Raw genomic sequence first — 26,282 nt, 5'->3', positions numbered from 1 at the left:
TTGAAACATCTCTACTATTATGTTGTCAACAGGCTGAGATTTACAGTGGCCTCTATCAATCTGCCATGAGAGAAAACAACTGTATGATATAACTCATCTCACAAAACCCCACATTTTTTGAAGAAAATAATACTTTCCTAATGAGTCTAACTTCTAAAATTCAGACGTCTGCAAGTCAAGCTCCTGCCTTCACACCCAAGGAAGATGATACCCATATTTAATACTAGCTGTTTTAATTGAACTGAAGAGACCAAGTCCAGCATCATATTGGTGCCATAAAACCAGAACTGAAAAACAATTCCTGCCCAAAGATAGAAAAGGATACAGAGAGAGGAGTTTGTGGCCAAAAACCATAACGATATCAGTCAGCACACTAGGTTGTGGTCTCAATACACCAGTAGCTTAATGCTGCAGGACTGGTCACAGGCTCTCACTCAAGCATGTTTAGTGGCACATGCACCAAGGGCTACTTTAACATGGCTACACTGCCAAATCACAGGAGAGAGTGGTCAGGGCAGGGCTGTGGAGACACTCCCAGGCTCAGCAGAGAGGCAGCATAGAACTGGCCTTAGCATAGAGCTGGATAGGAAAGATTATACCCTAGAGATATTATTCAAAAATAAATCTGCAAGACCTAAATAGGATGGTTACAATGTCCACTGTGATCAAGAACAGTGGTGGTGGGTCAGAGGCAGAAGGTTACAGCTAAACAAAGCTTGTATAGTGAGCTTGATCCAATGGCTAGACATCTGCCACAAGAGAGAGGTTTGCAGAGATTCCAGTTGGACAGAAAGCAGACAGGTTTGAAGTAGCAAGACATATCTTTGAGTTATCAATGTAAGAGATAATTGTATATTGTGCTTGCAAATGAGATTACTGAAAGGAAACATGCAGAAGGAGAAGAGAAACAGACAAAGAAGGCACATGGTGCCCCACCGAGACAGCTGAGTACAGGATGAAGAAAATCTTCTCCTGGACATGCAGAAGGGCCACCTGGAGAGTACCAGCAGGAAAAAAAGAACATCACAGAAGCCACGGGATAATAAGATTAGTGCATATAGTAAGCTTCAAACCAAGAGCAGCAAGGCAAAAAGGTGAGTTATGGTTACTTACTGATCCCAATTGGTCGAAAATAATTTTATTTCTTAATTCTGTCTTCTACCACCCTTACCTGTTTGTGTATAAGTTCCTTGGGCAGGGAATCCCTGTTACTATATGTTTTTACAGTACCTAGAGCATTCCACTCCTGATCTGGTTAGCATCTAGGGACTAATGCAATAAAAGAAGTATTAATAATAAATAGCAACTGGATTGTTTATACATTTTTCTACTTCCTAAAGACTAGCTGCTTACTTCCATGTACACAATTATGTAGGTTTCAGAGCAGGAACTATATTTTAAGTGCATGCCAGGCCTAGCACAAGGTACTGCAGTGATGCTTGTCAGCCCCAGAAGCCTGCACTAACATCTGATGGTATCAGAAGATTGCTACTACGAGATAAACGTATCAGTTCTGAAGTCACAATTCACAAATTTCAAAAGTCACAGAATCAACTAGAATTTCCATTGTAAATTTTGGAGGAGAGCCTGAAGTCAGGCTCACAGAACAGAATTGACGTAAATATATTCCAATACTTCTCACAGTCAACAAGTTAACTTTTACTGTCTATTGAAGATAAATAGCTTTCTAAATCAAAAGCCAAAGTTTAAGGTATCAGTATGAGATCTACTCTTATACTTCTTCTTTGCCAGGCTACATGCAAAGTTTGAAGGAACCTTGGGTTACACTGAAGTAGGGCAAATTTAATTACACCCTGAAACATTTGATCATTAGTTGAATATGAAAAGTGGTCTGCAATTCTTAGATCATCAATTTTGCTGGAGAAAGTTAACATTTTGTATACTCTGCAAAATTAGTGGTGTATAATTAAATGGGCTGTCATATTCACTTGACTTCTGGCCACCTGGAAAAAAAAAATCTAGTGCACATGTCCTGCAGAGAGATTGCTTCTCAGAGATTTACACCTGGGAATGAATCAAATACTGCAGGTCTTAAATGCAGAAGCCAAAACTACAAAGTCAAGCTAAAACTATCACAAAAAACTATATTTCTCTATGTACATTCCATAAGACTAAAAGATAAACATCTGGGGACTGAATTGGAAGGGGAAGTTTGCATACACTAGGACTAACAGTATTAAAATAAATTTCATAGAATTAACAACTTGGTTATGGATTTCCAAGAAAGTCTTTTTTTTTTTTTTAAACTTAAAGAATAAGGTGGCTGTGCAACAAATCTAATGATCTACTCCAGCTGCTGCAGCAATAGTTACAATAGGCTAAATCTACAACTAAGTTTGTACTGGTACACGAACACCAACATGAGAACATATTCAAGAGTTAAGAGTCCCTCACAAGTGACACTGTACTTCCAATGCACTGACTTTAAGACAGACAGAAAAAAAATGAAAGCTACATACCACAGAACAGTGCTCTCTACAAGTGACTTACTTAAGTGTAAGCGCAACATAGTGCACTACCTTAAGTTTAAGTCATTATCACTGTAATTCAGTTTGGAGAAGGACCACAGGGAGGATGCTTCTTAGGTTACCACCCACTGTGCTCAAGATACAAAAAATTGCTTAAGACATTGCAAAAACATGAAGTTGTCTGTTCAAGGAATGGTCATGTAACCCTTCTGCCACTTGCTCCAATCCACTTTACAAGTATAATGACCCTTTTAAAAAACTTTGCTCCTCCTTACTTATCTGTTCCTCTCCAATTACATCCCACAGCCAAAGAAGCTGCCAGCACCACACCCATTCACCTACTTCTGCCACACTTTTCTTCACCCAAAGAAACAGGAATATCGTTGAAATAAGTGCTCTGCTTATGAAAGCTTATACCATAACATCTCTGGTTTAGTTAGTCTCTAAGATGCAATCCTACCCTGCCTTCCGACTGATATTATTAACATGACTGTAAAACTGAAACACACAAAAAAGTACAGAAATAGTATGCATTTGACCGTTGGTCTCTTCATTCCTTGCATGGAGCCCAGGTGTGTCAAAGATACAGCCCACAAGCCAGATCTCGCCCAGTAAGTGCTATTGCATAGCACACAGTGCTGCCTGTGGGTGTTGGACCATTGTACTACATGCAGTGTGTGCTGACCCTGGCCCCACACAGTGTGTGGAACCCGTCTGGCTTGGGCTGCACAAATTGTGGAGCTGGAGTGTACAAGGTCAGTCTACGGCATGCACTGAATTAGGCATCTGTGCCAGACTGGCCCTGTATGCTGGATCAAGGCCCAGCACAGATTGGGCCTACAGACTGACCCCCAGTGGCAGAAGCAGTGCACGGAGCCAGTCTGCCATGGGTACCACATGCAACGCATGCTCTAGACTGGCTCCACATGCCATGTGTACTGACCATCCAATGGCACCATGTACTGTGCACTACATGCAAAGCTGGGGCCAGCACATTATATATGCAGTGAATGGGGTTAGAGCTGGTGTGCGTGGTTCAAGCAGTATGCAGGCTGGTTCAGGGGATAAACTGCATGCAGCGCCTGCACCAGACTGGCCTTGAGGGTTGGCTCTGGCATGTGGGTCTAGTCTGTGGGCCCAATCCAGCCTGCAGTCTTGCCCCATGCCCTCATATAGTCCACAGAGCCAAAACGAGTCTGACACCCATCTTAGCCCATCAGCTTTTGGGGAAAGAGACCATATATACCCACTATCCTGACAGAAAGCTAAATAAATACAACCAGGGCCTCAATACATCACCTGTATACAGAATCCAATGCCATCATCGGAAACTTGTCTGGGCCAGCTGGCTCTCTTTCAAGCCTTTATCTTGCCTAAAGACTGGAGAATGAGAATATATAGCTCTGCTACCTATGGCCAAATCCTGAGATTAGAAACGGGCTTTGCTTACTAACTCCCTTTGGGTCTACAATGTGCTTGTAAAGATTTGGCCTGTAGTATGCACATACCTTTGGAAGTGGGAAACATTTGAATTGTATTCTAGAATGCATAATGATTTACAGAACATTGATAACAAGCTTTCTAGCCACAAAACAGCATGTCGGACAACAGCTCAGGAGAAGGGGGAGTGGTCTGGGAGCTTTTTACAAGGAGTTAGGAAGCTGTTTCTGAAGATAGAATGTATTAAAGAAAAAGGAATCAGTTTGTGGTGGCTAAGACATGACAGACAACTTCAGGAGTAAGGGGCATCACAGGAAGAATTAGCAGGTGATGACTAAGGGAGGAAGAGCAAGGCAAGAGGACTGTGCTGAGCAGAAACAGGAACAAAAGCAGAGATACAGGCAGAGTCAATTCAATTAGGGGAGGCCTTTCAGGCAAGGATGAGAAGCTTGATTTTTTAAGCATTGCAGAGACATTTCTAGCTGTTACTGATTTAAGAAAAGAGTAGGGTGATCTAGTAAAATGTTATTAGCAGGGATCCTGATAAAAAAAAATAACCACCCAATTTTCAGATTAAAGAAAGTAACCCAAAATCCACATTTTCCCCATGATTAAAATGAAATGCCACTCATACACACAAGTGGCATTTCATTTTAATCATGGAAAAATGTGGATTTCAGGTTACTTTTTTTAAACCTGAAAATTGGGGACTTTTTTTTTTTTTTTTTAATCAGAGAAAACCAGAATCCCTGGGTATCAGGTATTGGGAAGTAGTGTTTAGTAAGAAGGATATTTAAAATACAATTCTTGCAGTCACTTGTGATTATGCACCCAAGTACAGATGCACACAGACATATTTAACAAATCAGAAATCATCAGTTGTTTCCTGCAAGCACGTTTTGCAACAGGAGGCCCCTAACCCCTACTACCTGACAGTAGAAAGAACAGTGCTGCAGAGGGCAGGCTAGGGAATGCAGCTTGCAGAAAGAGGAGCTGCAAGGCTACAAGCAGCTCATAAGGGGATGGAGAGCCCTTATGGCTCAGGTAGATAACTGGCAGGATCAGCACCCTGTTTTCAGAGTCAGGTCAGGTGACCAGATGGGAAGGAGTTGAGGACCATATAAACCTGAACCTGGAGATGGAGGCTCATCCTGGTCCAGAACTTGTGAGAGCTGCAGGGGGGTGTATACAGTGAGATAAATCACAGGTGGGGGGGTTTTGCTTTGGGTTTGCATTTGCTGTAAGGTTTTGGGTGGCTTGGGGGGGGGGAAGAAAGGAGAAGACTATGAAGGGGTGCTCAAGGAAGGCACCCCACATTCTGGGGCTGTGGTCCAAGAGCCCAGTGCAGTGAAGAGAGGCCAGGGATTCAGCGCAGAGAGAGGAAGTAGAGGAGTAGGTACCCCAACAAGGTAGCTTGTTTGGGACAGGTGAAGGTGAGGGCCTAGAGGCATAAGAGCCCTGAAAAAGGCAAAGAAAGAAAAAGAGTCCTACTTAGATTTAGGTGCAAGGACTGGGTAGACTAGAAGCCTAATGATGAGCAGGGCAGAGTAAAATACCCAATGATTACTCTAGTCCCCCCAGGATGGCCTCCCATATTTATACTAATTAGACATCAAGGCATAGCAGGTAAGCATTAGGCAATGGTCTGAGAGACTAGAGGGGACAGGATTAGGCCAGAGTAGTTTCTAGAGAGTGGCACAGCCATGCTCCGGGGGTAGACTCTGCCACTATCAAAACCTGATCACATGTTTAATGGAAACTGACAATTTTAACTAGTAGTACTACATCATTATAATCATCATCATCATCATCAACTATTTTTCAGTTAACTCCAATTTTCCCTGCCTTTTAAACTTTCCTGTAGGCAGCTGGCCCACAAGATGTGGCAGCTCAAAGAACAAGAGCCATTTCATTTACAAAGAAATTGTGCAACTCCTTTTCTAAAAAAGGGTGCAAAATAACACCTTCGAGTAGCAACATTCAGTCTGATCATCTCTGGAGAGAAGTAAAACAGTCAGCATGTGTAACAAGGGGCTGCAACAACATTTACACCCTTCAGTGAATTGTGACAATGTATCCTGGGTAGTTAATCTTCAATACTGCCAGGATTATTTGCATCCTGATGGATGGAGAGATGAAACACACATTCCCTTATTTGTATTGGGTAGTCCTGCAATTACATACAGTAAAATAAAGATACCTGGGTTAAACTGAAAAGCTACTTGGGACTCTATGGCTATGTTCTCAGTAGCACAGTCAGAATGGAGTTAACCACAGTTTTCACACACAATTCAATTCTTGAGCTCACTGGATCATACCTTTCCCTCCATTACACAAATGCTGTCCCACTAAAATCACAATTCAACCTGACAAAATATTCCAAAGCCAATGAAGACAGCATATATCCAGAGGAATCACCTAACAGTAGGGCACTGGTGAACATGGCAGGCTATGTTCTCCTCTCACACTCAAAAGATGTTACTCCTACCTTCAGTCATCTTGAGCAATTGCGCACACACAGAATATTAAGATGGTATTCAGCTGTACATACAGATTTTTTTTTATATATATTTACTGGAATTTTTAATTGCACTGCCCTCTATTGTTTGGGAGCTAATTTTAAATAAGTAGGAATTGGAACTATACGTAAATGTGCAAATTTAAATCTGAGTTCTCCTCTTTTTAGTTCTTATATGGAAGAACAGGACAGCAAAAGCTAGCAGAAAGCCCTGATGTAAAAGGCCAGCCTGTTACAAGAACACAGATGCAGGGGGAGGCAGCAGTATTATTCATAAAAAAAAAAAAAATGCCAGATGATCAAGTTGCATTTATATTATGTCAGCACACAGACCAGTCAAATTTAGAGCTCCATTATATGAGTACTGTCCCAGTCTCTCCCCAGAACTCCAAATGTATGACAGTAGAAGGGAGGCACATAATTGCATGCACTTTTGCAGGTCTCACAATTACAAGCCATAAGTGTTCCAACTATGCTCTGTCAGCCATTCAAACCATTTTATCAATGGAGCAGCTACATTTAGACACTGTAGTAGAGGCAAGGCTTCAGAGATTCCAAAAGTAGAGGGGAGTAACCCAGAGAAGACCAACCCACGGTAAAAAAAAGCCTCTGTCAGTGTAACTAGCACATAATAGCTATGTCAGCAGAAACCCCTAGTGGGGACAACAAACACCAACAGTAGTTTTTCTGCCAGCATAGCTACACCAGCTCCCCAAGTGACAAACTAAGCCAAAAAAGTGTTTGTCTGTTTGTATAGATCAGAGGTGGGCAAAATACGGTCCACGGGCTGGATCCGACCCACCAAATGATTCTACATGGCCAACGGCCACTCCTCAGCTGCCCTGGCTTTTGGCATCTCTCACCTTTCTCCCTTCCTCATGCCAGCTGGCCACAGCAGCAGCAGCCGCCACTCCCCTCCGCAGCCTGGCCCACCCCCCAGCCCCTAGGGTACACTCTAAGACAGGGGTGCTGAGCTGCTGGTCAGGCTTCTGCCCAACGAGGCTATTTGTGTGCAACTCCAACCCTGCAGCCATTTGCAGACTAGACAGCCCAGTCCCCGGCAAGCTGAAGCTCAGGTAAGGTTCTCCCCGCTGGTGGGGGCAGTGTAGGGGGAAGAGAGCCACCAGTTATGCAGGCTCTGCTAGGCAGGGGCAGGTGCAGCTAGCCTGGCTCCTGCCTAACCCAGCTACACACCAGGGTCTCAGGGCAGGGGCGGGGGGATGTAGGAAGAAGAGGGCCAGGAGCCACAAGTTATCTGGGCCTGGCTGGGCCAGTGCCGTGCTGTGTCCCCAACTTCTCCCTGCATCCCCCACCCCACCCTGAGGCCCAAGCAGGCAGCCAGGTCAAGCTGGAGCCACACCAGCTTGACCTACAGTGGCTCCTGCTTGACCTGGCTGTGTGCTGGGGACTCAGGGCAGGGGATGTGGTGCAGGGAGAATGGAGAAACAAAGGTTAGGTTCCCCTACCTTTTGTCCACTCACCTCTCTGTCCTTAGATCAGGGGTGGGGAATTATTTGGGCCGGAGGGCCACTTAGGGAGCTTTGGTGAGCTGTTGCACATGGGAAGGGAGGGGGGAGAGGGGGAAGTGACCCAGACCACAACAGCTCACCAAAACTTCCCTAATTGCTCAACCCTGGTGTAGATACATCTACGGCCGGGGCTCCGCCAGTGTAACAATGCTGGCTATGGGGGGTAAAGTGTTTTTTTTTAATTTTTTTATTTATTTTTTTTTTTGGGGGGGGTATTTCTAGCCAAGAATTTTTTTATTTATTTTTTTTTTTGGGGGGGGGATTTCTAGCCAAATAAATTTTGCAATGTAAATCTGATCTTTGAAACCTTGAACAGGATTAAAACTTTGGGGAGGAAAGGAAGAGGAACGATAAGATTAACTGTACTGCTTATCTTGGAGAGTTGAGTAATTTATTACAATCTCACCTTTTACCCTCAATTATTGCCTCCTGACAAAACTCGGCCTCTTCCCTACAGCTTTCAGAGAATTTTGGACTTTCCCAAGGTAAAGCAATGTGTCTGATTTCCCTGCATGAAAAAGCAATTTTAAATCCTCTCTCTCTTATTCCTGCTCATCTAGATAATTACATTCTGCAGCCACTTTTTCATTTAAAAAAGGCAAATTTTAAACTAGATTGCCAGTCATTTGGTAGTTCATTAGGAAAGATCTCATATGATGAAAGCAGCCAAATCTCTCCTTAAATCATTAGCAAAAATACTCTAAACCAAATAACTTGTTTATATCCTCACAACATAGAGGCAATATAATTCGAATAGGGAAAAATATTCTGCAGTGAGTGTAACCAGCCTAATACACCAAGAATCAAAAATAAAGCTGGGAATTTTTCAAAGCTTCTAAATGACAATGAAAGTCAATTAGATTACTCCTGCATCACTTCAGGTTGGGTACACAAAGGATGCAACTTAGATGTGGCAAGCTAAGCATAACCATGCCTACTGTTAGGTATTTGGTCATCACAGCAGAATCTACAGTCATGAGTAGGTTCCTTAGCTCTACAAACAATGCATGGGAAGGAGTTAGGCTCTTAAGAAGGGGATTCACAACAGTACTCAGAACAATGGACTATCTGGACTATCCACTACACCAGAGGGGGGCAATTATTTTGGGCAGAGGGCCGTTTACTCAGCTTTGGCAAGCCATAGAGGGCAGCATGACAGGCAGCCAGGGGCAGCTAAATATTAATTTTCTAAAATTTTTAAGGGCCCCGCAGGCTGGATAGAATGGCCTGGCAGGCCGCATCTGGCCTGCATATTGCCCACCCCTACACTACACAGTGCTGAACAAGGGGTATAATAAATACCACCTCTTTCAGGTACATAGCAGCCTAACTGTGGGCTGGGGAAACACTGCAGTAGGCATGTTTTTACAAGTTTGTTGGCTTACCAGTACCATAGCAAGGTCAAGTACACCGCAGTAGGGTTGGGGCACTCTTGGACTCCCCTATTTCAGCTCCTGCCACTGTTTCCCCCTCTGCTGCTTTGCCCCATGGAATATAGCAGTCAGCAGTGGAGGGGGAAGCTGGCAGCAAGAGAAACCTCCTCCAGTTACCAATTCCCCCCACCAGAGTGCTGCTAATTCTGCACAATGACAGCAGCTAACAATGGGGGACAGCAACAATGGTGGCTAAATAGTGAGGGTACATGGGTAGAACTGGCAACTGTGATATACATATACCCCTGCAAGGAACTTTTCACACCCCCATGAGGGAGTGTGTCCCACACTTTGAAAAGTGTTCATCTATAGGATTTGCAGCCTAGAACTGTCCCTTGGGGATAGGCACCTAAGCTATCCCTTTTGGAAACGGATGATCAACTCCGCTCTCCAAAGTGCAGCCAGCCAGAAGAGGAGGAACCTAACCTGTATACAGTTTTTACTTATCTGATCTAGTGGTTAAAGCAGAGGTGGGCAACCTATGGCCCATGAGCCCAATCCATCTCAAAGTCATTTTATCTGGCTTATAGATCTAGGAGATTTTAGTGGTGAGGGGGCTGTGTTTGAGAAGTGGTGAGAAGCAACACTGCAAGAAAGAGTGGTGACTGCAACTCTGGCTTTAGCCAAGTTGGAATTGGCCCATACTCAGCATATTCTCCCTACTGCAAAACGTTTTTGACTCCTAGGTTAGAGCATTTGTATGTTCTGCCCAAGAGGGTTACACCTATATTTCCCACCTTTGAGGAGAGTGCTCAAGGAGTAGAGAGAGGGTAAGAGATGGTATTCTCCACCTCTTCAGTTGAAGTTGGGCCACTGTGCAATAAACAATATATAAAGACGGGAGGAAAGGGGGCGGGGAGGAGGCTTGTTCAAAGGGGATAGATATAACCACTTTGAAATCAACAAACAGATATTCCATTAATCACATGGAAAGGGTATATCCAAGTTACAATATGCCTCAGAAATAGCTAAATGACTTGAATTGATAGAACAAAGATGGGATTATAGACAAGGGATTATTTAAAATTTTGTCAGTGTCCAGAGTCTTTTAATTATACTTCAGTGATCATTGTTTATCTAAAAATAAACAAACAACAGAACTGGCACACCCATAATGTCAGAAGGACATTCACAAGGAAACAAAGTACACTTTTGTTCTCCTCATCTTTGTCAGTGCTATGAGAAGAAAAGCAGGACTTTATTATTTAAATGAAGGTGTTAGGTACACATCATATCCATTTTATTCACAGTTGTTAAGGCCAGAAGGGACCATCTGATCTTCAGTACAAAACAGATGATAGACTCCCATCCAGCTACCCATGTTTTGAACCCAAGTACTTATGTTTTAGTAAAACATATCAAAGCTGGGTGCCTTTCTAAAAGATTTAAAGACATCAAGGAATGGAGAATCCACCACTTCCACAGGTGCCTTATTTCCAAATTTGAAGTTTTCTGAATTTAGCATCTATCCATTAAGGGATGCTATGTCTCCCTCTGCCAGACCAAAAGACTTTTGGTACGCAGCATCTTCTCCCTGTAAGGGTACTGCAACACCATTACCAGGAAGCCCCTTAAACATTGAAAGAGCAAGAGAAGCCCTGCTGCAGAATTCCCAGAGAACTAAAGATGTTCGACTGGATATTGCAAAGGCAACAAGATACAACAAGGAAGCAAACTACATCAAACCCTCACTTTTTCCTACATATTTTCTAGTGTCACAATCCTGTGCAATAGGTCACAATTAGTGGCCTTGCATGCTTGAATGCCAAATCACTTCCATTCTACATTTTTCCCTCACCAAACTGATTGCTCACCTAATAAAAGTGTAGAGTTGCAAGCTTCTGTAATTAAGTTGCCAGCCAATTCTCTGCAGTCAGAGAAGTTCTCACTGGGACACCTACACTGTGGAGCCAGCGAGCACAGTCCATAACTCCAAGAAGGCAACTGTCCTCATCCAAAAAGTTCTGTAGCTCCTACAGATTATCCTAGATTTGCATCATGATCCAGTCTCACTACTCCGTGCCCAATTGCAGGCCCAGAAGCATGGTTCCATCACATACATCTGATCAGCAAATGCCTGCAGCACCTAGCTATACTCATGTACCATTCACTCCTCCTCAGTTTCCCTTCATCTTTTTCTACTGTACAGGTATAATTAATCCTTAGAATAGTTGTTGAAGTTCTGCATTTACAGACAAGTTCAGATGTGCCATCACTGAAACACAAAGGAGAAGTCTGATGACCCATGCAGCAGCCACAGTTTTGACAGCAATGTGACAAAGACTTGAAACCAGCATTGAAGTAGCATGGGATGGACAAAAGGAAACAGTGGGGTGTTTACCTGAAGCTCCCACAATACCTGCTGGTATCCCACAAAGCACTGCAGAGTCCTACAAAAGTAGTGGACTCTAGGCAGCAGTTGGAAGATATTGGAATGCCTAACCACAGTACAGCATACCTTTTTGCTGCACAAGGGAAGGCAGCCAAAAATGCAGGTGCTATAGCAAAATTGCAACGTCAGCAGTTGTATCCAAGCACCAAGCCTATCCTACAATTTTCTAGCCCAGACCTGACCTAAGCCAGAGAAGGATAGCTTTCTCTTCAGCCCCACACTTTCTACCTGTAATAATTTGATAAGGTGTTTTTAAAAAGTGACTAGAACTGTTTTAGAAATGTTAGTTCTGCCCCTACCTGCCCAACAGAGTCTTCCTGCACAGAAGACAGGCACAACTCAATATTTTCTTCCCAAGCTAACCAGAGCAGGTATTATATTCAGCAAAGTAAATCAAGAGTCTAATAGGGAACAGCAACTATCAAAAACAAAACAAAAACAAAAACAAAGAACTGATCTATACCCTAGCTTATACTGTTATGAGTAGCTAATAAAATGGAAGGCACCATAGTGCAGAGTTGCCTTCTTCAGACACTTCAGTGGTAACATTAGTAGTTTATGGCAGCTACTTGGCTGCATTCCTCCACACTTTATGGTACAGTTTTGGAACAGGGAAGTAGATTGCTGAACAAAATAAAATGATAGATGTAAAGCAATGTGCTAATGGATCACTGAAACTGGACTGGACCTTCAAATCAGAAAGCAAGCTGTGAGGCAGGATAACTAGAAAGTCATGCATCACATTTTGTGCATGGGAAGCAGCTTTGGCAATATCCACTTTGAAATACTGTGGACTGACTTTTTAGTAGAAGATCCAGATCACTAAAGAAAGGGTAACATTTTGAAAAAAGTGGGTGCTTAAAGTTATGCTCTTAAATCCAGATTTAGACACTTAAGTAAAAGTGGCTTTATTTTCCAGATTTACTATACCCTTACAAAACCTGCCAATTTTGATCACAGCATGGGAATTCATGACAATGTCTAGAGACCAGTATCATCATATAGAGCACTGTAGTGGCGAGGAGAAAAAAAGTAAAAAGGGGAAGGTGAGGAAGGGAAGGGTTGGAACACTTGGCAATACGGGTTTATTTGTGAACACTGAAGAATTAAACAACCAGGTGAAGAACTACAAGATTTTTCTATAGAGAGAAGTTAACATGAATTCCACATTTTGTTACATTTGATATTCCATTTCCTTGATACTCATTTTAAATAAATCCTCAGGTTTTCCATTAGCTAGAAGAAGTATTATTTAGAAGTAAAGGTATATCACATGGACTAATTTATTATCTCAAATTGGTCTACGATATAAAGAGATTTGAGGGAATCTACGGAAAGACTATCCAAAAAGGTATAGGGATTTTGTTAGTTACTTTTATTGACTGAAGCAATGCCCCAATAATTTACATAAACCAAACTATAAAGCTGAACTTTTTCATTAAAAAACAGACTGGTATACATTACATACAAGATGCAAGCCAAGGTAAAGAGAAATGACTCACTACTACACCTGTGAAACTTTTATATGCATCTCTTCATGAGGACCCAATTCCTTCATTGCTCTATATACAATTTTAATTGACTTCAGTCAGAATATCATAAGGTCCATGTGATTACATTTATCTTGAATAGCCTCTTGAAGTCTCAGGTTAAAGCCTCATTACATTCAGCACTTTGCACACTCTCTCATAAATTACAGTCTCTAATCCACAGGGTTTACAGTTTTATAAACATGCATCTTGGCATTGTAATTGATTGTTATTACACAGCTACCACCTCTATCTGAAATGATAAAATATTCTAGAAACATTTAAAACCCAAAGATGACAACAACATCAAAATATTATTAGAGCTCATATTTGTGGCAGAGGTCTTACTCACATGTAATGCCTGTTCATGGCCTCAGTTTTGTCTTTTTTCTTCTATAACTTTTTAGCATGTGTAAATTTGGAATTTACAAGTCTCTCTCCCAGCACAAAAAGACAGCATACAGCCAGCTGTTCAAGTGTTTTCTTATGGAAGAGAACTGGCTTGTCCACAAGAAAGATTCCTTTCAGCCATAAAGATTTCTCTTCTCCCATACTAACTTGAATGGCTGTACATTTCTCTCAGGTACTAAGGACACCCAGCACCCCTTACTCCCCAGTCCTCTTTTCTCCCACCCTCCAAGGCAGAGGTAGAGCATTCGCCCCAATAGGCCAACCAGGGCCAAGCTGTCAGGGAGCCTCGTCATGGGTACCAATACCCCCACCCATGGACAGACCCAGAACACATGTACACTCCTACTCCTGACCTATTTTTCCAATGCTGGAAATGGACAGGCATTCATAGGCAGAGTATGGCAGTGGCCTTTCTTATGGTAGGAACTGGGCAATCAGACCATCTCATTGAAGCTGCTGGCCTTAGCATGAATTGATGGTGACTGCCATGGAATAACTGAATGCCCCTTTGTTTAGGGATAGACAAATGCAGTGCACAACCACAGTCTATGAACTAGACCACAAGCTAACATGCACAGTGGCTGGGCCATCTGGTCCAAACGGTTTCCCAGGGGCTTATAAATGCAAAGATGGGGATGGACTTGATTGCTGCCATGTGTCTAAGCTAAAAAGGCAGCAGAAACATCATAGAAATGGAGATATGTGGCAGTAAGGAAGCCATGCCCAGAAAGGCATCTGTACTATAATGCTGAGAAGACCTGAGAGAGTGCACTTATGGGTAGAGGACTGGCCAGAGTGAAGCTTGGGACTGCAAGCAAATAAGCTGTTCCTATTGATTCCTACTGTGCTCAAGGAATTATGCCTTTATGTATATTCCTTGTAAATAATGTAAGTCTAAATATATAAGAACAGAAAAACAACTTGAAGACCTGGAATTTGGCTCAGCTTAAGAGGGGCAACATTTTATTTGGGGTAGATCCTATAAAGCCCTTTGAGAATTCAGCTGACAGACCAACTCAGTCTTTGCAGCAAAACTAACTGTTATAAACTGGTGCCCCTATGACAGATAATGTAATCCAATGTTTGAAAGGATTAGTCTGCTTCTTTTTAAAGTGGAAAGCCCCATATGGATATAGCATAAGCAACCACTATAATACAAATCACCTGGCATTTTGGGATCCTTTTTTCCTTGCTGAAATCAGGTCTAATGATTCCACCTTGTACTGTACCCAAAGTTACTGCACATAGCTATCTAGAATGCTTTGCTTAGAGCCAAGAAACATCAGTATGGGCTCTATATACAATTTATATACATTACATTTATACTTCTGTCACCCCCTCCCCAAAACATCAGTTATGATCAGAACTCTTTTGTAATGGATCCTTTTTTACTCAAAATTATAAACTCTTTGGATTAAAAAGACCATGTCTATGTGCAAGTGATCATGTAAGTCTCCTCCATCACAGGAGAGATGTTTATCAAATATACTTTTTAATTAAAAAAAAATAAAAAAATTCATTGATGTTGTTTTATACCCCCTAATTATTCAGCACCCACCAAATGCCTCCTTCCAGCATAACCACCATACCCTATATGAATGTGTGCACGCAAAAGGCAGACAAAGAAATTGCTGTATAAAGAATATAAAACATTGTTATAATACTTTTCTTTGTTACATTTTTGATAGTACTTACACAGTTTTCTTTGTTCTAAAGGAAGCCTGGAATATTTATGAAGACAGACAGACAGACAGACCCTAGTTAGCTTTACTGGCACAAGGACAAGCAGCTGCAAAAAGAACCAAACTAATTTAAACACGACTCTCTAGAGGTTTGCCATGACATGGCAAGAGCATGCTCAAAAATATCAACTCGAAACCAAGAGATTGACCATCTACTACATTTTTCAAGATGATGTTTCAAAACATGCAGAAGTTAAAAAAAAAAAATCCACATTGTCATGCACCAGGATCATACTATGATTAAATGTGTTGATATTTCTTATGGCATTGTTTGCCTGCAGTACAAGAAGAGATAAAATACTGTACATTTGCTGAGACATAATATAGACATTCATCACCTGTGTGTCAGATTTGAAGCCAGGAACCCATCTTTAGTATTAAGGCCCAAAATGTCCCTTAAATTTAAAATCCAAGGTTTTCCCAGTTGAAAACAGTTTCCTGTTTTCTATCAAAACACACCTGAAGAGGTGATCATAATACATTCAAATACTCCTGGAAGCTTGTAACATAAATGTTTTGCCTATTTTAGCAACACAGTAAACGTATAACTGTATAAAGAAGTATATTTAAATTCTCAATACCCACAACATTTCCATTATGAATACACTGAGGGGAAAAACAGGTTTATAAGGCTGAGCAGTTCTTCAAACAATTCCACCTGAATTGATTCTAAAAATGACTGCATTTGGGTGACAGCTAAAGTAATGTTCACATCACCCTAATCTTTACTCTCTAATTAATGCTTGCAGTGCATCCCCAGAGGGTTATTCAACTGCTAAGTACTACACACTGGTACATAATTTACCCCTCTCCCTAACCTTTGGTTTTCCAGTTTTCAGCAGTGACAGTACATACAATGAAATGCACAGCAATGCAGCAAGGGAGAGGAGATTGGGATGGTTTAAGAGAAACATCAGCAGAGGAAAATTCCACTGCTTTGCAAGCAGTCATTTGGATCTTGGGAGCAGTTAATACTCATCAGGGAGGAAACGGTTCATTTTTCCTGTGCGCAGAAATTTTCATCTGTGCCTACTAAGAAAAAGCTTACCCAAAGCAATTTTGAGTAGGTGTTTCACACTAGCTTGGAAGACCCGGCCTACCTAATGAAAGTGAAGAAGTGCTACTGGCAGTAAGATACTAACCAATCAAAGGTAGACAAGTCATTTTTAAATGGATGACTGCTTCTGATCAGAACTGTTTGTGTTCTCTGTGTAACAAAGTATGTAAGAATCCAATTACACATACAAATCAAAGGAAACAAGTAGAGGTTTATATACAACAACACAGGTTTACCTGTAACCCTTTTGCATCAGTCATTAATTACAACAGCTATGAAGCTGCATGTCAAATTACCGGTGATGCTGAATGCAAGTGTGAACATCTACTGTGCAAATGTGCAGGTTAGTATTGCTCTACATCCAAGTATGGTTTTGTTTTGCTTTGGTAGGTAAAAGGACAAGGCCTGTTTTACTCGCTTCTTATTCAACCCAGCAGACTCAGATGCCCTGTGCAAACTTTTCCTGGTATCTGATATCACTGCAATCAATTGGTAGCCCACAAGCACAGGCTGCCAAAGATAACAAAACAGCAGTTCCTTGGCAGATAGCTATCCTAACCGAGAGCATGAAAGTTTAAACACGCTTCTTTTCATCCTGTGCAAGGCTCGGTACAGGATCTGTATCTGGGTTACGCGTATTGCAAAGCCGTGAGCGTGATGACCTGCTAATACGCTCTCTTAGCAAGCCTGCCTTCCAAAAGCAGAGAAATGGATTAAAAAGCAAGCTGAGCTCCCTTTTGCCCTGCATACTCTAATGCAACCATCAATATGGGACAGATAGCAGCTGTAACCAAACATAATTATAAGGGGTAGGAAAAAACCCCACAAAAACAACAACAAAAACCCCAACCCACAGCTCATCCTGGACAATGTATACTACATGTAAAGTGTCAGGCTAACAATTTTCCTTCCTTTATGGCCCACAATAGCAGCTCCCCAACTAAAGCCTGTCACAAAAGGCAAGTTACGTAATGAGGGGTGTGTGGGGGGGGTGTTGACCTGCCCACTATATAATACAGGTCCTTCCACTTTATATAAGGTGGCTCACTTTTCTTCTTCTCCTTCCCCACACATGCACCTATAGATTACTTGGCAGCTTGGGGAGAGGCCACACAGACTCCTAGAAACAGAGGGTGAGAAGGGACCTCAGGAAGTCACCCAGTCCCACCCCCTGCTCAAAACAGCACCCTCCCCATGTAGATCATCCCAGCCAAGGTGCGTCTTAAAAACCTCCAAGGATGGAGATGCCACAGCCTCTCTGGATAGCCTCCTCCCACCCGGCTGCAGCTCCCAAACACAAAATGCCCACTTACCTTCCTCCAGATAAAGCCAGGCACTGGAGCGACACAGCACCCTGCATATGGCGTGGCTGGAAGGCTGGCTCCTCTAGGTGCCCCCCACCCTTTTTTTCCACCCATACGTGAGAGACTCAGCCTTGACACTGGGGCACTGTCCAGGGTTCAAATGCCCCTTTGACCCTGGGGCAAAAAAAGTGGGCTGCCCGTCACAGTGCCCTAATAAAACCGGAGACCCCCCAGGTTATGATTTTCAAGTCTTATGGTGGGGGGGGGGGGTCATCTCTTATAGGGGGAGCTCCCACCCTGGCACTGGCACGCCACTCCCCTTGGCCATGAAGGCAGAGGAGCCCAGGCAGCCCTGGAGAGCAACGGGGAAGCGCTATGGGCGGGGGCAGCTGCACCCTCGGCAGGACAGCCCCTGTTTGGGGGGCTGCTGAGGATCACAGAAGGGCAGGGCTGGGAGGGAGGCCCGGGCAGGGCAGGGCAGGGCGGGGCCGGAGCTGCCCGGGGGCAGAGCGGGAGCGTCGCCCGGGGCGGGCAGGGGCTCACCGTAGATCATAGCCAGGCCGGTCTCGTGAAGGAAGCGGACGCGGCGGTGCTTGAAAAGCCAGATGGTGAGGATGGTGAGCGTGAGCAGCAGGATGAAGGTCAGCAGGCTCACGCTGTCCTGCCGGTGGCGAAGCAGCCACTAGGCCCCACCCGCTGCCGCAGCCCCCGTGCGCCCAGCCCGCAGCTCTAGTGCGCAGGAGCCCGCGCCCAGACACACACAGGCGCGCAGCCCGGGCCGGCCCCCTGCTCCGTGCCAGCCTCTTAAAGGAGCAGGCCTCCCACCAGCCTGCGTAGCCCGGCTGCGGCCAGCCCCTGGGCTACGCCGCCTCCCGCCCCCCAGCCCGGGCAGCAGCGGCGCGGGCGACCAACCCTGCCCCTGCCCGCTGCACCCGCACTCCCCGAGGCACGCGAGCGGGGAGCCTGGGTTTCTCCGCTTTCAAAACAGCTCCAATTTTCGGATTCAAAACAGAGTAACCCCAAATCCACATTTTTCGCTCACTGAAATGAAACAGCACTGACATATAGATATCTAGATAGTGATTTTTTTTTTTTTAAAAAAGAGGAACCCAACATCCACTTTTTTTCTGTGGTGAAAATTCTACGTTAGTGGCGTTTCATTTTAAATCACAAAAACAAATATTTAACAATTGAACATGTAACCCCAACATCCACATTTTTCTGTGATGAAAATGAAGCACCACATGTGTGTGTGTTTATATACACACACACACACACACACACACACACACACACACACACAGTGTTTCATTACACATGTATATTATATATACACACGCATCTACAAAAATACACATATATATATTAGTGATGTTTCATTTGCATCACAGAAAAGTGTGGATTTTGGGTTACTTTTTAAAATTTTCAAATAATTTTTCTGTGATACAAATGAAACACCACAAATATATATATCACACCCCCCTACAAAATAAATAAATAAATAAAAATGTATGTATTTATACACACACACACACACACACACATTAGTGGCATTTCATTTTCATCACAAAAATGATTTAAACATTTTAAAAAGTAACCCAAAATTCACATTTTTCCATGAATGAAACCACGATAGCTAGCTAGCTAGAGATTAGGGGCATTTCATTTTAATCATGGACAAATGTGGATTTTGGGTTACTTTTTTTAATCCGAAAATTTGGGGATTTTTTTTTTTTTTTTAAATCAGAGAAAACCAGGATCCCGGGTCATGAGGCAAAGGTTTCTGAGGGAGGATCTATCTGTCACTGACTAGTTGGGATCAAGTCAGACCACCTTTCCAGTGTAAGGGCCTGGTTGCACCTTCCCCTGCGAGTCACAAGGGGGTTGATCCCTGTTAGAGTTAGCTTGGAGCAGTCTCACCCTTAGTCTAGTTTTCAACCTTTTTTGTCATTTGCGGACCCCTACAATAATTTTGAATGGAGGCACAGACCCCTTTAGATTGTAAGTGTGAATAGTTCTACACTTCTGATTCATAATAGTCATCTTTCATGGACCCCTTAGCAGAGGTGCCGAGTATGTGGGGACACCTCCGAGGGCCCTGGCCCCCTTCCCTCCACTGTCACTTGAAAGGCATAAAACTGTCCAGACAAGGTTCTTTGGGTAGATATGGTATCTTTTATTAGACCAACTAAATAGCTGGAAAAACTGTTCTTTGCAAGCTTTCAGGCACAAGCACACCTCTTTAGGCGTATAGAGAGTGCTTAGAAGGTTGTTTGGGCCCGAAAGTTTGCAAATAACTTTTCCAAGTATACAGTTGGTCTAATAAAAGATATCACATCTGTCCAAAGAAACTTATCTGTCTATGTCCTTAGACCAACATGGCTACAACCCACAACCTTAAAACTTTCCACACATCCATCATCTTAACATCCCCCCCACCCCCTGCAAAAATAAGTCAGCCCCTATACCCCTTAGACATAAGACCCCCAGGGGCCACAGGTTGAAAACCACTGGTCCACAAACGTTCTCTGACTGTCCCCCACCTTCTGTGTTGTGCCAATAGAGGCCTGGTGAGCAGGGGCAGGACTAGGAGCTGTAGCTGCGTGTTGCCACTGGAGGGCTGGTGAGGCAGGACAGGCTTCTATATCCCTGCTCTACCAATGGGGTTGTGAGAGATCCTGGTACTGGAGAATTTCAGTGTGGGAGCACATCTGTGGGAAGCAGTCACACCTTAATGAGACAGGAGCTGGATAGTGCGGTCAGAGATAATCCTACCCTAGAGTGGCATAACTTTGAGCCGCATAACAGGTGCTTAAAACCACTTTAAGGTATGAATGTGCAGACAGTCCAGGGGTTAAGAGCTCCAGGAGCTTCCCAAAATTACCCTGTAACAAGGCCCCAAGACTTTCTTCCTCAGGTCTTTCCCCAGCACTACTTGGCTGTCAAGCCTGGGAAGCTTTTCTCACCAGCTGCGGGAGGGGAGATCCAAGACCCTGGTGCCCTTCCAGGTACATCCTTCAGCCTAGAGATGCTGCGCATCCAAGTGTCTAAAACGACTGGTAAGTGAGCTTTTCCCTTTGGGGAATTTTAGTGGCCATTTCAAAAAGTATGAATGGCATTTGGTCCCTGGATAAATGGCCTCCATTTGGCAAATTACGTTGTTTCCTAAGAATTGTAGACATACAGGGTAAAAATATAACTGCTGGGAACTGTCAAGGGACGCAATCAGCAAGTTCTTTTTCAGGCAAAAAAACTACTGAATTGGGATTGGGCTGTAGCAGTTATTCACAGCATTGCTTGGACAGTTGAAGTTGCAAAGAGACTGTTTTCTTTCATATTATTCCAGTGCGCTACGAAAAGCAGTTCAGGATCCTACAAGGACTTTTAAAATCCCATTTGGGTGTTGTGATTTCATACCTGTCCTCTCTGTGCTTACAGGGCCAGATTAAGGAGGGCCACTGTAATGACAGACTGCCAGTAACCTTCTCTCCAGTTTGCAAACTCGCTGCAGTAGCTAGTCATAATTACCGGCTCTCTGTCCTGCTAACATCTAAGGATTGTTCCTTTGAGTCCCCAGAGTTAAAAACCATCTCAAACAGTAGAGGAAGGAAGTGGAGTAATAGTCCTGCCTCTGTTCACACTACAATGCAGAGTAGCAAGAGACAATGCGGTACACCTGCTCTCCCTGCAAAGTAGGAAACATAGGAAATTCGTCTATAAAAAAAAGATGACATTCCCCAGCATCTGCAACTAAGGACTGTGCCTATCAAGTATACATGACCTCCGGTCTGCTCTTTATTCCCATCCAATCCCAAAAAAATCTTCCTGGATATGCAAGCGTAAAGGGAGCAAAGCACACACGGCACCAAGATTTACTTTACTTTTCTATTCCATCTTTCAGATTAATGCCAGTGAGAGTCCTAAAAAGGCAAACTATGCCAACTTCTTCACTTGGAATAACTGAGCTATGTAATTTTGCTTCTGAAATTAGAAGGAAAGTAATCAGGGTATAAATATGAGCACCAGTCACTTATTCTGTTAAGCAGAGAGATGTTGTTTCTTTACTCTTAAGAGATTTAGAGGTAGAAATCGTATTGGAAGGGAAAAAACCCAACAACAATACAGTTCCTAGATTGTTCAGGTGCCTTTCAACATTCCCACCATATGTTTTTTTTCCAGATGTATTGCACAACTATTGCCAAGTTCTGGACATGGCAAGAAAAACACATTAAATAAATGGTGTTAACATTTAAATCCATTAATGAGCACTTTCTATTAAGTTGCCATAAATTCTTCCTTGAGGGAAAAAACCCAAACACATTATTTCTAAATATTTGTTTGTCTAAGTAAGAAAAACTTGATATTTCAATTTCATGGGATTCAACAACAGCTAGTCAAAATGTTTAATTTTAAATCTTCTTTATTGGAGAAAAATGGTTCTTTTAGCAAATATATGTTTTTCTAGGAAAAGTTATTTTAATTCTTCAACTTTTACAAGGATTTTTTTTGTGGGGGTGGGGAGAATGGACGGGGGAAGAAGGTGAGAGGTTCTATTTTGTCATTACATATTGGGGTTTGTCTTCCTGTTTCAGTTTTTGGGCTGCAACATATCAGAAAGTTTGGATTTTTCTCTAAGGTTTTAAAGAAAATGAAACAAGGCAAATTGTAAACCATATTTACCATTTACATACACTCAGGAGCAGTCTCTGCACCCTTTTAATATGCTGAGTTCACATTGTGGTGGGAATTACTAACAGTCTACCTCAGATTTGCTTCTCTCAATTTGGACACAGCCTTGTTATCTGGGATTATGATTACCAGTAGATTTATGCTATGATTTTGTGTTAAAGAAACTGAAAGCCTTTGGTCACATGTTTAATTACTTTTCTTGGCAAATCCTGGCCACTTCCATGCTGATGTGTAGCCTTTTGTGTAGGTGTTAACTCAGCTCTTTTAATGTGACAAGGTCCATCTCCTCCACTATTTATTACTTCATTCTTATTCTGCTGGCTTTCCCCACCCCGCCCCCCCACCCTAACATATGCTCTGCCTAGGTAGTTTGAAAACATAATTGGAATTGCAAAAGCTTCTCAAATTTGAAGTAAACAGGATTTTTTTTTTCTGTACCCTACTGGTACTATGAAGTTCCCAATACAATAACAAATGCATTTAGATGAGTAAAACAAAACTGCCTCCTCCTCTCAATCCTTTTTCTCTCTCTCTTCTCCAAAGCTTTGGCAGTCACACACAAGCTTCAGTGCATGCTGTATCTTATTTCAAAACATAACCTCACCCAGAACTTAACTAATCATTTACAAAGACATTTCAAGAGATTAACTCTTTAAGCAATCATTTTAAAGACACCTAAAATAGTAATCTAGAGTTCTTCTAAACATGAGTCATTCATGCAAACTCCTGAGCAACCTTGAGATTTCACTCTAATTATGTGCAATTACCTGTAAATATTTGATCATGCGCCAGTAAGGCTGATCAGACTGATATCTCCTTTCTTAAGTAAAGAATCTTGAGCACTGAACTAATCTCTTGCATCTTTCAAATATTCCCAAAGATTTACATGAACAATTATTAGCTTCTCCAACCTGTCTGGTATTATGTCATATTTTCATTCATATTTTCAGTATAGTGTAAGCATGATCTTTTTAAAGGTTTAAATTCAACATCTCTTGAGCCTCACACTGCAGTCTGGATTTGCATCTACTGTTGATGGCACAATCCAGAACTGGGTGCCTATCACACTAGTAGATATATAATAAAGCCAAGGGCTGTGTGTTAAAAACAGAGCTCCCTTCTAAGACAAGCTTCCTCTTTGTTGGGAGAACAGTTTACAAAGAAGTGGCATCTTCCACTAAGAATGAAGCCATGAAAGCAGCCTGGCCTTCCTGTACCTCCTCCAAACTCTTTCTGTCTGCAATCTGTTCTCCTCCCTCTAACTTGCAGGAAGGTTGCCCTGCTTTCAGTCTCTTGCCACACAGATGAAAGTTAATGATAAGCATTAGGTCATAGGTCCCAGTCTGGCAAGTTCTTATCTGAGTTGTATTTATTCACATAAGGTGCATCTACACAAGATACTTGGAACACAGTAGACTAATTCTACTGTGCATTAGCACGATGGACAAAACCCATGCTAATGGACTAATGTGCAGTAGATTTAATCTACTACACATTAACATCACAAAAAGACCATTCATTTGTGCTAATGCGCAGTAGTGCCAATTACAACACATTGTTAGTACCCATCATTACAAGTACTAAACTTAACACAACATAAGTAAGGCATATTAATGAATGTGTAGACGTGCCCACCAGGTAACATTCATAGTGTTGCCAACTCCCATTATTTTTGGTGGTGTTCTTAAAGTCTATGCTTTGGGAATGTGAAAAACTTAGCTATTTATTTTATCTATATTTATATATGCAGTAAAAGCCCTGTTATCTGGCACGAGTGGGGAATGGGGGGTGCTGGGTATCTAAAAATTACAGTTACCTGAGGCCGGCGGTTTTCTGCTGGACGCAGAGCAGAGGCAGCGCAGGGTGGTAGCGGCCACTGCCATGTACAAGCTTCCCCTGCCTTTCTCCCCATCCAGCCGGCCAGCCAGAAATTCCAGTTAATAGAGTATTCTGGGTAGTAGAATGCCAGATGACAGGGTTTTTACTGTATAGATAAAAGAAAGAGCCAAGTTTTTTACATTCCCAAAGTGTAGACTTTAAGAACAATGCCAAAAATCATGAGAGCTGGCAATACTGAATTCATGCCCAAAGGTGTGTGTCAGCACTGACTCATGCATTGCATTAGTTTCACTAAAACTTTCATCTTCAGAAAAGTGGGGCCTAAATGATACATTGACTTTGCGCTAGTCCTTTGAAGGCAATACATTAGGAATGATTTGTCCAAAGTACTTCATTACCCAACAACTCGATTTACTTTAGCATATGTACACAGAATCTGACATAATTCACTCTTACCCTGCTCTGCAAGTGGGTCAACACATGACTACATGCTATTTTGAATTGCCAATGAGAACGGTAGTTTCTGTCCTTTGAGGAAGTCAGTCAGTGTCATGAGTGATGCAGTTAAGTCATCCTCACCCATCTCTGGGTTTTGTAAATTTCTGTACACTATCAAGGGATTTGCTGTACACTCGTGACACCATGCATTTGATTACTTACGGGCCTGAGTGTCATCACCCTCACTCTGGAGTAGCACCACAGTCTACAAGTAGTCCTGTGGATTGACAGAATTGCTTGGGTAACAATGTACTGCTCAACATCACACAAGGTATCAGACTAGATCAGTGATTCTCAAACAGGGTGCCATGGCACTCTGGCGTGTCTTGAGATCCTTTCAGGGTCATCACACAGAGTTAGCAGTTAGATGTACAAACAAGATTCATAGGATAAACTCAGAAGTTTCAAATATGAATCCTTAGTGTTGAAAAGTGTCTTACCTGTTGCAAAGAACCCAGAAAGACTGCAACAGAATAATTGCTCTGTTATTTTTCCTGTAGTAGAAAGAACAAAACAAAACCCCCAAGTGAAAATGAAGAGCTGGCATTGTCTAAGAGATGCCTGAAGTCTAAAACCACTGGAATAGTTCTTGCAAGGTATTGTGTTATAAAATTGTGTCCACACAGCACAGTTCCTTACTGAAGTGGAACTGAAAAATTGCAGTTGTGGTTTTTTTGGCGAGGGGTTGAAACCCCTGTTGGAATCCACGCTATTTTCACTTCACAGTAAGTTGCTTGGTAAAAACATTTATAGAATCACATCCGTGCTCCATACCATTTTGGCAGTCTTTCAGCTGCCTTTCCATATTGTTTCTCAGCCTGCCCCAACCAAACAGACTGGTTACTTTCATGTCCTCTACTGGAGTCACAATGGCCAAGTGTCACTTCCCTGTACAAGTGCTCGTTGTGGACCTGGAATTTTGTTCTGTTCCTATGCAAATCTTGTAATCATTCTTTCTACTGGATCTGTGCTGAGGTCCTGGATTTCCTCTTCCTCTACAAGTGAAGGTGCAGGAAACTATGGGATCCAGAGAGAGACACAGATGTGTTTGAAGGAAAATGTCAAGGCAATAACCAAGTCAGGCTACATTAAGCTCCACATTAAGACCGAAAGGTATGGAAAGGCAAAGGCTAAAACCTGGACTTCCAACAGTGCTTCAGCCACCTGTCCTTATTATAAGGGCCTAAACAGGATTTTGGCATATATCAGTAATCCACTCTTTTTCTTGGATATAGCTAATGGACAAGAGAATGCAGAGGACTGTCTAACAATTTTTTGCATGTTGTTAGATGCACTTGCAGCCAGGAGCTCTTGAATATGCAGAAGCCTAACCAAAAACCCACAGAAACAGAGCTGGACACACTGGCCGTATTTCCTGTTGTCAGGCAGCCTTCTCTTACTGAGAACTAGCA

General features: G+C 42.6%; 1 protein-coding gene across 1 annotated transcript in view; it reads right to left on the bottom strand.

Annotated features, from left to right (window-relative positions):
- SLC9A7 (solute carrier family 9 member A7) overlaps positions 1 to 23,318 on the bottom strand; it is a 105,838-nt gene extending 82,520 nt beyond the window's left edge. Inside the window, exons 1-2 of the mRNA XM_014527293.2 lie at positions 23,301 to 23,318; positions 18,388 to 18,526 (exon numbers count right to left, since the gene is read on the bottom strand). Coding sequence (XP_014382779.1) covers positions 18,388 to 18,526; positions 23,301 to 23,318 — 157 coding nt within the window. The remainder of the gene's footprint in view (positions 1 to 18,387; positions 18,527 to 23,300) is intronic.
- Between the last annotated feature and the right edge of the window lie 2,964 nt (positions 23,319 to 26,282).

Source organism: Alligator sinensis, unplaced genomic scaffold (genome assembly GCF_000455745.1).
Source record: "Alligator sinensis unplaced genomic scaffold, ASM45574v1 scaffold144_2, whole genome shotgun sequence".
Taxonomy (NCBI): Eukaryota; Metazoa; Chordata; order Crocodylia; family Alligatoridae; genus Alligator; species Alligator sinensis.
The sequence above is the reverse complement of the archived record's forward strand: the minus strand, read 5'-3'. Positions and strand labels throughout refer to the sequence as shown.